The sequence below is a fragment of the Rutidosis leptorrhynchoides genome, chromosome 1 (assembly GCF_046630445.1).
Source record: "Rutidosis leptorrhynchoides isolate AG116_Rl617_1_P2 chromosome 1, CSIRO_AGI_Rlap_v1, whole genome shotgun sequence".
Taxonomy (NCBI): domain Eukaryota; kingdom Viridiplantae; phylum Streptophyta; class Magnoliopsida; order Asterales; family Asteraceae; genus Rutidosis; species Rutidosis leptorrhynchoides.
The window spans coordinates 86070744-86087020 of record NC_092333.1 but is presented as its reverse complement, the minus strand read 5'-3'; the positions used below and the strand labels follow the sequence as shown (position 1 = coordinate 86087020).

General features: G+C 34.9%; 1 protein-coding gene across 2 annotated transcripts in view; it reads right to left on the bottom strand.

The window, feature by feature from the left end:
* LOC139862456 (uncharacterized) overlaps positions 1-16277 on the bottom strand; it is a 44453-nt gene that overhangs the window by 1061 nt on the left and 27115 nt on the right. For both annotated transcript variants that reach the window (XM_071851065.1, XM_071851072.1), the window contains exon 4: positions 74-149. In XM_071851065.1, coding sequence (XP_071707166.1) covers positions 74-149 — 76 coding nt within the window. The remainder of the gene's footprint in view (positions 1-73; positions 150-16277) is intronic.

Here is a 16277-nt window from a genome sequence, read left to right as displayed (position 1 = left end):
ATGTAATTAAATTAGTAACCATAAAATTAAAATTAAGAACGAAAAGAGTAGAGTAATAGTATAGTAAACTCACTGTTCTTTGTGGGATAGAACGGTTTTATACTCATCGAATGACACTTTCAATAACTCATGATAACTTTTTTCTTCGGCTACAATCAATCAAGTTGTTGTTATTAATAGGTAAACATTGTTATAATTCAGTAGGCTTATAACTACCTTTAGTGGTTTGATTCTTGATGTTATAATTCAGTAGGCTTATAACTACCTTTAGTGATTTGATTCTTGATTAAGAATACTAATAATGAAGTGTAAGAATAAAGATGATAATGGAGAGAAAGAAAGAAACACTTTGTAAGTGTGAGAAATGGTGCAAGTTTAATGCTTGCATTCATGGCTATTTATAGCAAAAATATCACAAGTTTAGGTAATACAATAATATTACTTTTGTGTATCAATAATTGACTATCCATTTATATATATATATATATATATATTTATATATTATAACACTCCCCCTTGGATAGCAATTTTGTTTGTTGAAGATCAACTGTAAGTTACTGCCTCGTTAAAAACCTTGCTAAAGAAAACCCAGTGGGAAAAACTTTAGCTAAGGGAAAAAGAGTGCAGCATGGAGTTGACTCCCCCTCAAGTAGACATCGCTTCGGTTGTTACATCTTTTGAACATGTCTCATGCCAATGTTATGAACGTGTGTTCTGAAAATAGCAGTTGGAAGTGCTTTCGTGAAAAGATCAGCAGAGTTTTTGCTGGATTGAACATATCTCATTTCAATCTCGTTGTCCTTAATGAGATTTTGAGTGTATGAGAAGAATCTAGGAGGTATGTGTTTGGTTCGGTCACTTTTGATATACCCTTCTTTCATCTGTGCTATGCAAGCTGCATTATCTTCATAGATAATTGTTGGACTTTTATCGCGTTCTAGTCCACAAGAATCAGTAATGATTTGTGTCATTGATCTCAACCAAAAACATTCCCGAGTAGCTTCATGTAATGCAATCACTTCGGCATGATTTGATGATGTAGCAACAAGTGTTTGTTTTTGAGAACGCCATGATATTGCAGTACCTCCATTTAGGAATACATATCCAGTTTGAGATTTAGCTTTATGTGGATCAGATAAATAACCTGCATCAGCATAACTTGTAGTGACCCGAACTTTTCCATGTTTATATATATTAATTGAGATTGATATTTACATGATTAAATGTTTCCAACATGTTAAGCAATCAAACTTGTTAAGACTTGATTAATTGAAATATGTTTCATATAGACAATTGACCACCCAAGTTGACCGGCGATTCACGAACGTTAAAACTTGTAAAAACGACATGACGATATATATATGGATATACATATGGTTAACATGAGATTATGATAAGTAAGTATCTCCATAAGTATATTAACAATGAGTTATATACATATAAACAAGACTACTAACTTAAGGATTTCGAAACGAGACATATATGTAACGATTATCGTTGTAACGACATTTAAATGTATATATATCATATTAAGATATATTAATATATCATAATATCATGATAATATAATAATTTAACATCTCATTAGATATAATAAACAATGGGTTAACAACATTAATTGAGATCGTTAACTTAAAGGTTTCAAAACAACACTTACATGTAACGACTAACGATGACTTAACGACTCAGTTAAAATGTATATACATGTAGTGTATTTAGATGTATTAAAATACTTTTGGAAGACTTCAAGACATATATCAAAACACTCATACTTAACGAAAATGGTTACAGTTACTTTCCCATTCTTTTCTTTCATCAAGAATTCTAGTCGTATTTTTACCCGTATTATACACAGCTTCAAAACGTACTTACTATGGGTATATACCAATAGGAACTAGCATGGGATTCCACTCTTGATTATGTCATGTATGAATAATCAATTTTAACTTCTACCATGAGCTAGTCAACTAACTAGAACTCCTTTTAACCCCACTCACCACTCACCAATTACCACTCATCATTCACTCCATTTCACTTCCAATTCTCTTTCTAATTCTCTCTCAACACACCCACACTATTATGAACGTATTTTTCCAGTAGTTAATCATCATCTTCATCAAAAATCACTTCAAGAATCAAGCTATAATCATCATAGGAAGAACACTTCAAGAACACTTCAAAAATCCCTTCAAGTTTACTAATTTACTTCCAAGCTTTCTAATCCATTCCAAGTAATCATCTAAGATCAAGAAACCTTTGTTATATACAGTAGGTTATCTTTCTTATTCAAGGTAATATTCATATTCAAACTTTGATTCAATTTCTATAACTATAAACTATCTTAATTCGAGTAAAAATCTTACTTGAACTTGTTTTTGTGTCATGATCCTACTTCAAGAACTTTCAAGCCATCCAAGATCCTTTGAAGCTAGATCATTTCTTATCACTTCCAGTAGGTTTACCTACTAAACTTGAGGTAGTAATGATGTTCATAACATCATTTGATTCATATATATAAAACTATCTTATTCGAAGGTTTAAACTCGTAATCACTAGAACATAGTTTAGTTAATTCTAAACTTGTTCGCAAACAAAAGTTAATCCTTCTAACTTGACTTTTAAAATTAACTAAACACATGTTCTATATCTATATGATATGCTAACTTAATGATTTAAAACCTGGAAACACGAAAAACACCGTAAAACCGGATTTACGCCGTCGTAGCAACACCGCGGGCTGTTTTGGGTTAGTTAATTAAAAACTATGATAAACTTTGATTTAAAAGTTGTTATTCTGAGAAAATGATTTTTATTATGAACATGAAACTATATCCAAAAATTATGGTTAAACTCAAAGTGGAAGTATGTTTTCTAAAATGGTCATCTAGACGTCGTTCTTTCGACTGAAATGACTACCTTTACAAAAACGACTTGTAACTTATTTTTCCGACTATAAACCTATACTTTTTCTGTTTAGATTCATAAAATAGAGTTCAATATGAAACCATAGCAATTTGATTCACTCAAAACGGATTTAAAATGAAGAAGTTATGGGTAAAACAAGATTGGATAATTTTTCTCATTTTAGCTACGTGAAAATTAGTAACAAATCTATTCCAACCATAACTTAATCAACTTGTATTGTATATTATGTAATCTTGAGATACCATAGACACGTATACAATGTTTCGACCTATCATGTCGACACATCTATATATATTTCGGAACAACCATAGACACTCTATATGTGAATGTTGGAGTTAGCTATACAGGGTTGAGGTTGATTCCAAAATATATATAGTTTGAGTTGTGATCAATACTGAGATACGTATACACTGGGTCGTGGATTGATTCAAGATAATATTTATTGATTTATTTCTGTACATCTAACTGTGGACAACTAGTTGTAGGTTACTAACGAGGACAGCTGACTTAATAAACTTAAAACTTCAAAATATATTAAAAGTGTTATAAATGTATTTTGAACATACTTTGATATATATGTATATATTGTTATAGGTTCGTGAATCAACCAGTGGCCAAGTCTTACTTCCCGAAGAAGTAAAAATCTGTGAAAGTGAGTTATAGTCCCACTTTTAAAATCTAATATTTTTGGGATGAGAATACATGCAGGTTTTATAAATGATTTACAAAATAGACACAAGTACGTGAAACTACATTCTATGGTTGAATTATCGAAATCGAATATGCCCCTTTTTATTAAGTCTGGTAATCTAAGAATTAGGGAACAGACACCCTAATTGACGCGAATCCTAAAGATAGATCTATTGGGCCTAACAAACCCCATCCAAAGTACCGGATGCTTTAGTACTTCGAAAGTTATATCATATCCGAAGGGTGTCCCGGAATGATGGGGATATTCTTATATATGCATCTTGTTAATGTCGGTTACCAGGTGTTCACCATATGAATGATTTTTATCTCTATGTATGGGATGTGTATTGAAATATGAAATCTTGTGGTCTATTATTATGATTTGATATATATAGGTTAAACCTATAACTCACCAACATTTTTGTTGACGTTTTAAGCATGTTTATTCTCAGGTGATTATTAAGAGCTTCCGCTGTCGCATACTTAAATAAGGACGAGATTTGGAGTCCATGCTTGTATGATATTGTGTAAAAACTGCATTCAAGAAACTTATTTTGTTGTAACATATTTGTATTGTAAACCATTATGTAATGGTCGTGTGTAAACAGGATATTTTAGATTATCATTATTTGATAATCTACGTAAAGCTTTTTAAACCTTTATTGATGAAATAAAGGTTATGGTTTGTTTTAAAATGAATGCAGTCTTTGAAAAACATCTCATATAGAGGTCAAAACCTCGCAACGAAATCAATTAATATGGAACGTTTTTAATCAATAAGAACGGGACATTTCAGTTGGTATCCGAGCGTTGGTCTTAGAGAACCAGAATTTTGCATTAGTGTGTCTTATCGAGTTTGTTAGGATGCATTAGTGAGTCTGGACTTCGACCGTGTTTACTTGAAAAATGATTGCTTAACAAATTTTGTTGGAAACTATATATTTTTAACATGTGAATATTATGTGATATATTAATCTCTTAACGCGTTTGATATTATGTGATAGATGTCTACCTCTAGAACAAGTCCCATTGACTCACCTAATAATAATGAAGAGTCAAATGTAAATTGGAATGATTCGTGGACTGATTCACAAGTTCCCGAAGAGGAACCGGAAGAAGAGTCGGAACCAGAAGAAGAATCGGAACCGGAAGAAGAATCGGAACCGGATGAAGAAATAGAACCGGTGGGGGAAATAATAAAACGGTTAAGTAAAAGAAAATCCTCAACCAACCGACCAAGGTTAATTATGGTCAATGGTGTTTCCACCAAGGAAGCAAAATATTGGGAGGATTACCAATTCTCCGATGAATCGGATTCCGACGAGAATTCCGATGATGTTATAGAAATTACCCCAACTGAATTTAAAAAGGCAAAAGAAAACAATAAGGGAAGGGCATAAAAATAGAGAAATCTAATTCCAACCCCGATGAACTTTATATGTATCGTCAACCCCCGAAGTCCTTAAGTTGTAATAATGACCCGGGAACCTCTAAACCACCAGGTTTTTCTAAATCAATGTGGATAACGACGGCTCGTATTAGGGGAACATCATATATCCTTAGAAACTTGGCAAAACGAACCAAAACCGAAGAAGAAGAAACAAGCGAGTCGGAATAAGATAGTTGTATTCGTGTGGTGTAATATATGTAATATAGTGTGCTTATACTTTATGATATATGTAAAAATTGCTTGTATTAATAAGTATTTTTTTTATGAATCTAACTATTGTCTATTTTACAGTATAAAAACACAAAATGGATAGACAACCCAATATTTTAAGAGACCTACCCGGAGACATGATTGATGAAATCTTGTCTAGAGTCGGTCAGAATTCTTCGGCACAACTATTTAAGGCGAGATCAGTTTGTAAGACATTCGAAGAACGTTCCAAGAATGCCTTGGTTTATAAAAGGCTTTCGTTCGAAAGATGGGGGATATCACATTGGGAAATCCATAAGTTACGATGTGTTTACTTTGACGCATATATTGCGGGGAACCCAAATGCTATTTTACGCAATGGGTTAAGAAATTATTTTGACTCAATATATCCGAATATTGGACTTCGTGATTTAGAAAAGGCGGCTAACATGCAACATAAAGAAGCATGTTATGCTTACGGATTAGTAATGTTCGCTTCTCACCAAAGTGAGAACAAGAACATCGGCCTACAACTATTAAACAAAACGTTCCCACAAGTGACGGAGTCGGTAATTGGGGTAAGAAATGAGGTTTTTAGATTGTTACGGGACTGTTGGACATTACGTAACTCTCGTCCCTTTGACGACGTTACAACACGCTGTCTTATCAACGGCCATAACGGTTATGTTCCACAAGACCAAGGATGGGAAGTAGTCCTAGTAAAACCAGAATGCATGACTTGTTTCTGGACGTATGAATTACTTGTCTTTATTGCCTTTGCTGAACGACTTGTGTACTAGCTAGAATTATCTTCACAACTATCTTGTATCAAAGTTATTGTGTGCTATATTTCATGCTTTATGTAAAATAAGCGGTATTGTAAGTTTGTAAAATATTGTATAAAAGTTTGAACGCGAAATATTATTATAATCAGTTTTTCATATAGAATTGTAGTAGTTGAATTGTATATTAGCTACTAAGTATGAACTTAACGGGTAGGTACTACCCGAATTTAAACTTATAAAACGCTAATATGAAGAAAAAGCTTTTATAAATGAGTTCATATTATGCTACGAAATACTATTAACTACTCTTAATATTCTGTATGATTAACTTGTTCCATTTGACTATTTTGAAGGAAATGGCACCGACTACTCGACACACCGTGAATATGAATGAAGAGGAATTCCGTACTTTTCTAGCTTCAAACATAGCCGCAGTACAGGCTGCGCTACATACCAACAATAACCTTGGATCTAGCAGTACAGGAAATCGTGTAGGATGCACCTACAAAGAATTCACTGCCTGCAAACTGAAATGTCCCGTTCTTATTGATTAAAAACGTTCCATATTAATTGATTTCGTTGCGAGGTTTTGACCTCTATATGAGACGTTTTTCAAAGACTGCATTCATTTTAAAACAAACCATAACCTTTATTTCATCAATAAAGGTTTAAAAAGCTTTACGTAGATTATCAAATAATGATAATCTAAAATATCCTGTTTACACACGACCATTACATAATGGTTTACAATACAAATATGTTACAACAAAATAAGTTTCTTGAATGCAGTTTTTACACAATATCATACAAGCATGGACTCCAATTCTCGTCCTTATTTAAGTATGCGACAGCGGAAGCTCTTAATAATCACCTGAGAATAAACATGCTTAAAACGTCAACAAAAATGTTGGTGAGTTATAGGTTTAACCTATATATATCAAATCATAATAATAGACCACAAGATTTCATATTTCAATACACATCCCATACATAGAGATAAAAATCATTCATATGGTGAACACCTGGTAACCGACAATGACAAGATGCATATATAAGAATATCCCCATCATTCCGGGACACCCTTCGGATATGATATAAATTTCGAAGTACTAAAGCATCCGGTACTTTGGATGGGGTTTGTTAGGCCCGATAGATCTATCTTTAGGATTCGCGTCAATTAGGGTGTCTGTTCCCTAATTCTTAGATTACCAGACTTAATAAAAAGGGGCATATTCGATTTCGATAATTCAACCATAGAATGTAGTTTCACGTACTTGTGTCTATTTTGTAAATCATTTATAAAACCTGCATGTATTCTCATCCCAAAAATATTAGATTTTAAAAGTGGGACTATAACTCACTTTCACAGATTTTTACTTCGTCGGGAAGTAAGACTTGGCCACTGGTTGATTCACGAACCTATAACAATATATACATATATATCAAAGTATGTTCAAAATATATTTACAACACTTTTAATATATTTTGATGTTTTAAGTTTATTAAGTCAGCTGTCCTCGTTAGTAACCTACAACTAGTTGTCCACAGTTAGATGTACAGAAATAAATCAATAAATATTATCTTGAATCAATCCACGACCCAGTGTATACGTATCTCAGTATTGATCACAACTCAAACTATATATATTTTGGAATCAACCTCAACCCTGTATAGCTAACTCCAATATTCACATATAGAGTGTCTATGGTTGTTCCGAAATATATATAGATGTGTCGACATGATAGGTCGAAACATTGTATACGTGTCTATGGTATCTCAAGATTACATAATATACAATACAAGTTGATTAAGTTATGGTTGGAATAGATTTGTTACCAATTTTCACGTAGCTAAAATGAGAAAAATTATCCAATCTTGTTTTACCCATAACTTCTTCATTTTAAATCCGTTTTGAGTGAATCAAATTGCTATGGTTTCATATTGAACTCTATTTTATGAATCTAAACAGAAAAGTATAGGTTTATAGTCGGAAAAATAAGTTACAAGTCGTTTTTGTAAAGTTAGTCATTTCAGTCGAAAGAACGACGTCTAGATGACCATTTTAGAAAACATACTTCCACTTTGAGTTTAACCATAATTTTTGGATATAGTTTCATGTTCATAATAAAAATCATTTTCCCAGAATAACAACTTTTAAATCAAAGTTTATCATAGTTTTTAATTAACTAACCCAAAACAGCCCGCGGTGTTACTACGACGGCGTAAATCCGGTTTTACGGTGTTTTTCGTGTTTCCAGGTTTTAAATCATTAAGTTAGCATATCATATAGATATAGAACATGTGTTTAGTTGATTTTAAAAGTCAAGTTAGAAGGATTAACTTTTGTTTGCGAACAAGTTTAGAATTAACTAAACTATGTTCTAGTGATTACAAGTTTAAACCTTCGAATAAGATAGCTTTATATGTATGAATCGAATGATGTTATGAACATCATTACTACCTTAAGTTCCTTGGATAAACCTACTGGAAAAGATAAAAATGGATCTAGCTTCAATGGATCCTTGGATGGCTCGAAGTTCTTGAAGCAGAATCATGACACGAAAACAAGTTCAAGTAAGATCATCACTTGAAATAAGATTGTTATAGTTATAGAAATTGAACCAAAGTTTGAATATGATTATTACCTTGTATCAGAATGATAACCTACTGTAAGAAACAAAGATTTCTTGAGGTTGGATGATCACCTTACAAGATTGGAAGTGAGCTAGCAAACTTGAAAGTATTCTTGATTTTATGAAACTAGAACTTTTGAAATTTATGAAGAACACTTAGAACTTGAAGATAGAACTTGAGAGAGATCAATTAGATGAATAAAATTGAAGAATGAAAGTGTTTGTAGGTGTTTTTGGTCGTTGGTGTATGGATTAGATATAAAGGATATGTAATTTTGTTTTCATGTAAATAAGTCATGAATGATTACTCATATTTTTGTAATTTTATGAGATATTTCATGCTAGTTGTCAAATGATGGTTCCCACATGTGTTAGGTGACTCACAAGGGCTGCTAAGAGCTGATCATTGGAGTGTATATACCAATAGTACATACATCTAAAAGCTGTGTATTGTACGAGTACGAATACGGGTGCATACGAGTAGAATTGTTGATGAAACTGAACGAGGATGTAATTGTAAGCATTTTTGTTAAGTAGAAGTATTTTGATAAGTGTCTTGAAGTCTTTAAAAAGTGTATGAATACATATTAAAACACTACATGTATATACATTTTAACTGAGTCGTTAAGTCATCGTTAGTCGTTACATGTAAATATTGTTTTGAAACCTTTAGGTTAACGATCTTGTTGAATGTTGTTAACCCATTGTTTATTATAACAAATGAGATATTAAATTGTTATATTATCATGATATTATGATATATAATATATCTCAGTATGATGTATATACAGTTAAATGTCGTTACAACGATAATCGTTACATATATGTCTCGTTTCGAAATCATTAAGTTAGTAGTCTTATTTTTACATATGTATTTCATTGTTAATACACTTAATAATATATTTACTTATCATTTAACATAATTAACCAAGTGTATCAATATCTTAATATGATTCATATGTACCTAGTAAGACGTTGTTATAACGATAATCGTTATATATATCGTTTTCGAGTTTCTTAAATTAATAGTCTCATTTTTATGTATATAACTCATTGTTAAAATACCTAATGAGATACATACTTATAATAAAAACATGTTAACTATATATATAACCATATATATGTCATCGTATAGTTTTTACAAGTTTTAACATTCGTGAATCACCGATCAACTTGGGTGGTCAATTGTCTATATGAAACATATTTCAATTAATCAAGTCTTAACAAGTTTGATTGCTTAACATGTTGGAAACATTTAATCATGTAAACATCAATCTCAATTAATATATATAAACATGGAAAAGTTCGGGTCACTACAGTACCTACCCGTTAAATAAATTTCGTCCCGAAATTTTAAGCTGTTGAAGGTGTTGACGAATCTTCTGGAAATAGATGCGGGTATTTCTTCTTCATCTGATCTTCACGCTCCCAGGTGAACTCGGGTCCTCTACGAGCATTCCATCGAACCTTAACAATTGGTATCTTGTTTTGCTTAAGTCTTTTAACCTCACGATCCATTATTTCGACGGGTTCTTCGATGAATTGGAGTTTTTCGTTGATTTGGATTTCATCTAACGGAATAGTGAGATCTTCTTTAGCAAAACATTTCTTCAAATTCGAGACGTGGAAAGTGTTATGTACAGCCGCGAGTTGTTGAGGTAACTCAAGTCGGTAAGCTACTGGTCCGACACGATCAATAATCTTGAATGGTCCAATATACCTTGGATTTAATTTCCCTCGTTTACCAAATCGAACAACGCCTTTCCAAGGTGAAACTTTAAGCATGACCATCTCTCCAATTTCAAATTCTATATCTTTTCTTTTAATGTCAGCGTAGCTCTTTTGTCGACTTTGGGCGGTTTTCAACCGTTGTTGAATTTGGATGATCTTCTCGGTAGTTTCTTGTATAATCTCCGGACCCGTAATCTGTCTATCCCCCACTTCACTCCAACAAATCGGAGACCTGCACTTTCTACCATAAAGTGCTTCAAACGGCGCCATCTCAATGCTTGAATGGTAGCTGTTGTTGTAGGAAAATTCTGCTAACGGTAGATGTCGATCCCAACTGTTTCCGAAATCAATAACACATGCTCGTAGCATGTCTTCAAGCGTTTGTATCGTCCTTTCGCTCTGCCCATCAGTTTGTGGATGATAGGCAGTACTCATGTCTAGACGAGTTCCTAATGCTTGCTGTAATGTCTGCCAGAATCTTGAAATAAATCTGCCATCCCTATCAGAGATAATAGAGATTGGTATTCCATGTCTGGAGACGACTTCCTTCAAATACAGTCGTGCTAACTTCTCCATCTTGTCATCTTCTCTTATTGGCAGGAAGTGTGCTGATTTGGTGAGACGGTCAACTATTACCCAAATAGTATCAAAACCACTTGCAGTCCTTGGCAATTTAGTGATGAAATCCATGGTAATGTTTTCCCATTTCCATTCCGGGATTTCGGGTTGTTGAAGTAGACCTGATGGTTTCTGATGCTCAGCTTTGACCTTAGAACACGTCAAACATTCTCCTACGTATTTAGCAACATCGGCTTTCATACCCGGCCACCAAAAATGTTTCTTGAGATCCTTGTACATCTTCCCCGTTCCAGGATGTATTGAGTATCTGGTTTTATGAGCTTCTCTAAGTACCATTTCTCTCATATCTCCAAATTTTGGTACCCAAATCCTTTCAGCCCTATACCGGGTTCCGTCTTCCCGAATATTAAGATGCTTCTCCGATCCTTTGGGTATTTCATCCTTTAAATTTCCCTCTTTTAAAACTCCTTATTGCGCCTCCTTTATTTGAGTAGTAATGTTATTATGAATCATTATATTCATAGATTTTACTCGAATGGGTTCTCTATCCTTCCTGCTCAAGGCATCGGCTACCACATTTGCCTTCCCCGGGTGGTAACGAATCTCGAAGTCGTAATCATTCAATAATTCAATCCACCTACGCTGCCTCATATTCAGTTGTTTCTGATTAAATATGTGTTGAAGACTTTTGTGGTCGGTATATATAATACTTTTGACCCCATATAAGTAGTGCCTCCAAGTCTTTAATGCAAAAACAACCGCGCCTAATTCCAAATCATGCGTCGTATAATTTTGTTCGTGAATCTTCAATTGTCTAGACGCATAAGCAATCACCTTCGTTCGTTGCATTAATACACAACCGAGACCTTGCTTTGATGCATCACAATAAATCACAAAATCATCATTCCCTTCAGGCAATGACAATATAGGTGCCGTAGTTAGCTTTTTCTTCAATAACTGAAACGCTTTCTCTTGTTCATCATTCCATTCAAATTTCTTCCCTTTATGAGTTAATACAGTCAAGGGTTTTGCTATTCTGGAAAAGTCTTGGATGAACCTTCTGTAGTAACCAGCTAGTCCTAAAAACTGGCGTATGTGTTTCGGAGTTTTCGGGGTTTCCCACTTTTCAACAGTTTCTATCTTTGCCGGATCCACCTTAATACCTTCTTTGTTCACTATGTGACCGAGGAATTGAACTTCTTCCAACCAAAATGCACACTTTGAAAACTTAGCGTACAATTCTTCCTTCCTCAATACTTCTAACACCTTTCTCAAATGTTCACCGTGTTCTTGGTCATTCTTTGAGTAAATAAGTATGTCATCAATGAAAACAATGACAAACTTGTCAAGGTATGGTCCACACACTCGGTTCATAAGGTCCATGAACACAGCTGGTGCATTAGTTAAACCAAACGGCATGACCATAAACTCGTAATGACCGTAACGTGTTCTGAAAGCAGTCTTTGGAATATCATCTTCTTTCACCCGCATTTGATGATACCCGGAACGTAAGTCAATCTTTGAATAAACAGACGAGCCTTGTAGTTGATCAAATAAGTCGTCGATTCTCGGTAGTGGGTAGCGGTTCTTGATGGTAAGTTTGTTCAACTCTCGGTAGTCGATACACAACCTGAATGTACCATCTTTCTTCTTGACAAACAAAACAGGAGCTCCCCACGGTGATGTGCTTGGTCGAATGAAACCACGCTCTAAAAGTTCTTGTAATTGGCTTTGCAGTTCTTTCATCTCGCTGGGTGCGAGTCTGTAAGGAGCACGAGCTATTGGTGCAGCTCCTGGTACAAGATCTATTTGAAATTCAACGGATCGATGTGGGGGTAATCCCGGTAATTCTTTCGAAAATACATCGGGAAATTCTTTTGCAATGGGAACATCATTGATGCTCTTTTCTTCAGTTTGTACTTTCTCGACGTGTGCTAGAACAGCATAGCAACCTTTTCTTATTAGTTTTTGTGCCTTCAAATTACTAATAAGATGTAGCTTCGTGTTGCCCTTTTCTCCGTACACCATTAAGGGTTTTCCTTTTTCTCGTATAATGCGAATTGCATTTTTGTAACAAACGATCTCCGCTTTCACTTCTTTCAACCAGTCCATACCGATTATCACATCAAAACTCCCTAACTCTACTGGTATCAAATCAATCTTAAATGTTTCGCTAACCAGTTTAATTTCTCGATTCCGACATATATTATCTGCTGAAATTAATTTACCATTTGCTAATTCGAGTAAAAATTTACTATCCAAAGGCGTCAATGGACAACTTAATTTAGCACAAAAATCTCTACTCATATAGCTTCTATCCGCACCCGAATCAAATAAAACGTAAGCAGATTTATTGTCAATAAGAAACGTACCCGTAACAAGCTCCGGGTCTTCCTGTGCCTCTACCGCATTAATATTGAAAACTCTTCCACGGCCTTGTCCATTCGTGTTCTCCTGGTTCGGGCAATTTCTAATAATGTGGCCTGGTTTTCCACATTTATAACAAACTACATTGGCATAACTTGCTCCGACACTACTTGCTCCGCCATTACTCGTTCCGACACCATTTGTTCCTTTCGTTCTATTAACCCCTGGTCCGTAGACCTCACACTTCACCGCGCTATGACCATTTCTTTTACACTTGTTGCAAAATTTGGTGCAGAACCCCGAGTGATTCTTTTCACACCTTTGGCATAGTTGCTTCTGATTGTTGTTGTTGTTGCGGTTATTATTGTTGTTGGGATGATTGTTGTAGTTGCTGTTATTGTTGTTGTTGTTGTTGTTGTTGTTGGGCCTTTTGTTGTAGTTGCGATTGATGTTGCGATTGTTGGGATAATTGTTGCGATTATTGTTGTAATTGCTGTTGTTGTTGTATTGGTGATTCTTATCACCGTTTTCCTCCCACTTTCTTTTGACTTGCTTCACATTGGCCTCTTCAGCAGTCTGTTCTTTAATTCTTTCTTCAATCTGGTTCACTAGTTTGTGAGCCATTCTACATGCCTGTTGTATGGAGGTGGGCTCGTGTGAACTTATATCTTCTTGGATTCTTTCCGGTAATCCTTTCACAAACGCGTCGATCTTCTCTTCCTCATCTTCGAATGCTCCTGGACACAATAGGCACAATTCTGTGAATCGTCTTTCGTACGTGGTAATATCAAATCCTTGGGTTCGTAACCCTCTAAGTTCTGTCTTGAGCTTATTGACCTCGGTTCTGGGACGGTACTTCTCGTTCATCAAGTGCTTGAATGCTGACCACGGTAGTGCGTACGCATCATCTTGTCCCACTTGCTCTAGATAGGTATTCCACCATGTTAACGCAGAACCTGTGAAGGTATGCGTAGCGTACTTCACTTTGTCCTCTTCAGTACACTTACTTATGGCAAACACCGATTCAACCTTCTCAGTCCACCGTTTCAATCCGATCGGTCCTTCTGTTCCATCAAATTCCAAAGGTTTGCAGGCAGTGAATTCTTTGTAGGTGCATCCTACACGATTTCCTGTACTGCTAGATCCAAGGTTATTGTTGGTATGTAGCGCAGCCTGTACTGCGGCTATGTTTGAAGCTAGAAAAGTACGGAATTCCTCTTCATTCATATTCACGGTGTGTCGAGTAGTCGGTGCCATTTCCTTCAAAATAGTTAAATGGAACAAGTTAATCATACAGAATATTAAGAGTAGTTAATAGTATTTCGTAGCATAATATGAACTCATTTATAAAAGCTTTTTCTTCATATTAGCGTTTTATAAGTTTAAATTCGGGTAGTACCTACCCGTTAAGTTCATACTTAGTAGCTAATATACAATTCAACTACTACAATTCTATATGAAAAACTGATTGTAATAATATTTCGCGTTCAAACTTTTATACAATATTTTACAAACTTACAATACCGCTTATTTTACATAAAGCATGAAATATAGCACACAATAACTTTGATACAAGATAGTTGTGAAGACAATTCTAGCTAGTACACAAGTCGTTCGGCAAAGGCAATAAAGACACGTAATTCATACGTCCAGAAACAAGTCATGCATTCTGGTTTTACTAGGACTACTTCCCATCCTTGGTCTTGTGCAACATAACCGTTATGGCCGTTGATAAGACAGCGTGTTGTAACGTCATCAAAGGGACGAGGGTTACGTAATGTCCAACAGTCCCGTAATAATCTAAAAACCTCATTTCTTACCCCAATTACCGACTCCGTCACTTGTGGAAACGTTTTGTTTAATAGTTGTAGGCCGATGTTCTTGTTCTCACTTTGGTGAGAAGCGAACATTACTAATCCGTAAGCATAACATGCTTCTTTATGTTGCATGTTAGCCGCTTTTTCTAAATCACGAAGTCCAATATTCGGATATATTGAGTCAAAATAATTTCTTAACCCGTTGCGTAAAATAGCATTTGGGTTCCCCGCAATATATGCGTCAAAGTAAACACATCGTAACTTATGGGTTTCCCAATGTGATATCCCCCATCTTTCAAACGAAAGTCTCTTATAAACCAAGACATTCTTGGAACGTTCTTCGAATGTCTTACAAACTGATCTCGCCTTAAATAGTTGTGCCGAAGAATTCTGGCCGACTCTAGACAAGATTTCATCAATCATGTCTCCGGGTAGGTCTCTTAAAATATTGGGTTGTCTATCCATTTTGTGTTTTTAAACTGTAAAATAGACAAGAGTTAGATTCATAAAAAAAATACTTATTAATACAAGCAATTTTTACATATATCATAAAGCATAAGAACACTATATTCCATATATTACACCACACGAATACAACTATCTTATTCCGACTCACTCGTTTCTTCTTCTTCGGTTTTGGTTCGTTTTGCCAAGTTTCTAGGGATATATGATGTTCCCCTAATACGAGCCGTCGTTGTCCACATTGGTTTAGAAAAACCTGGTGGTTTAGAGGTTCCCGGGTCATTGTTACAACTTAAGGACTTCGGGGGTTGACGATACATATAAAGTTCATCGGGGTTGGAATTAGATTTCTCTATTTTTATGCCCTTTCCCTTATTATTTTCTTTTGCCTTTTTAAATTCAGTTGGGGTAATTTCTATAACATCATCGGAATTCTCGTCGAAATCCGATTCATCGGAGAATTGGTAATCCTCCCAATATTTTGCTTCCTTGGCGGAAACACCATTGACCATAATTAACTTTGGTCGGTTGGTTGAGGATTTTCTTTTACTTAACCGTTTTATTATTTCCCCCACCGGTTCTATTTCTTCATCCGGTTCCGATTCTTCTTCCGGTTCCGATTCTTCTTCCGGTTCCGACTCTTCTTCCG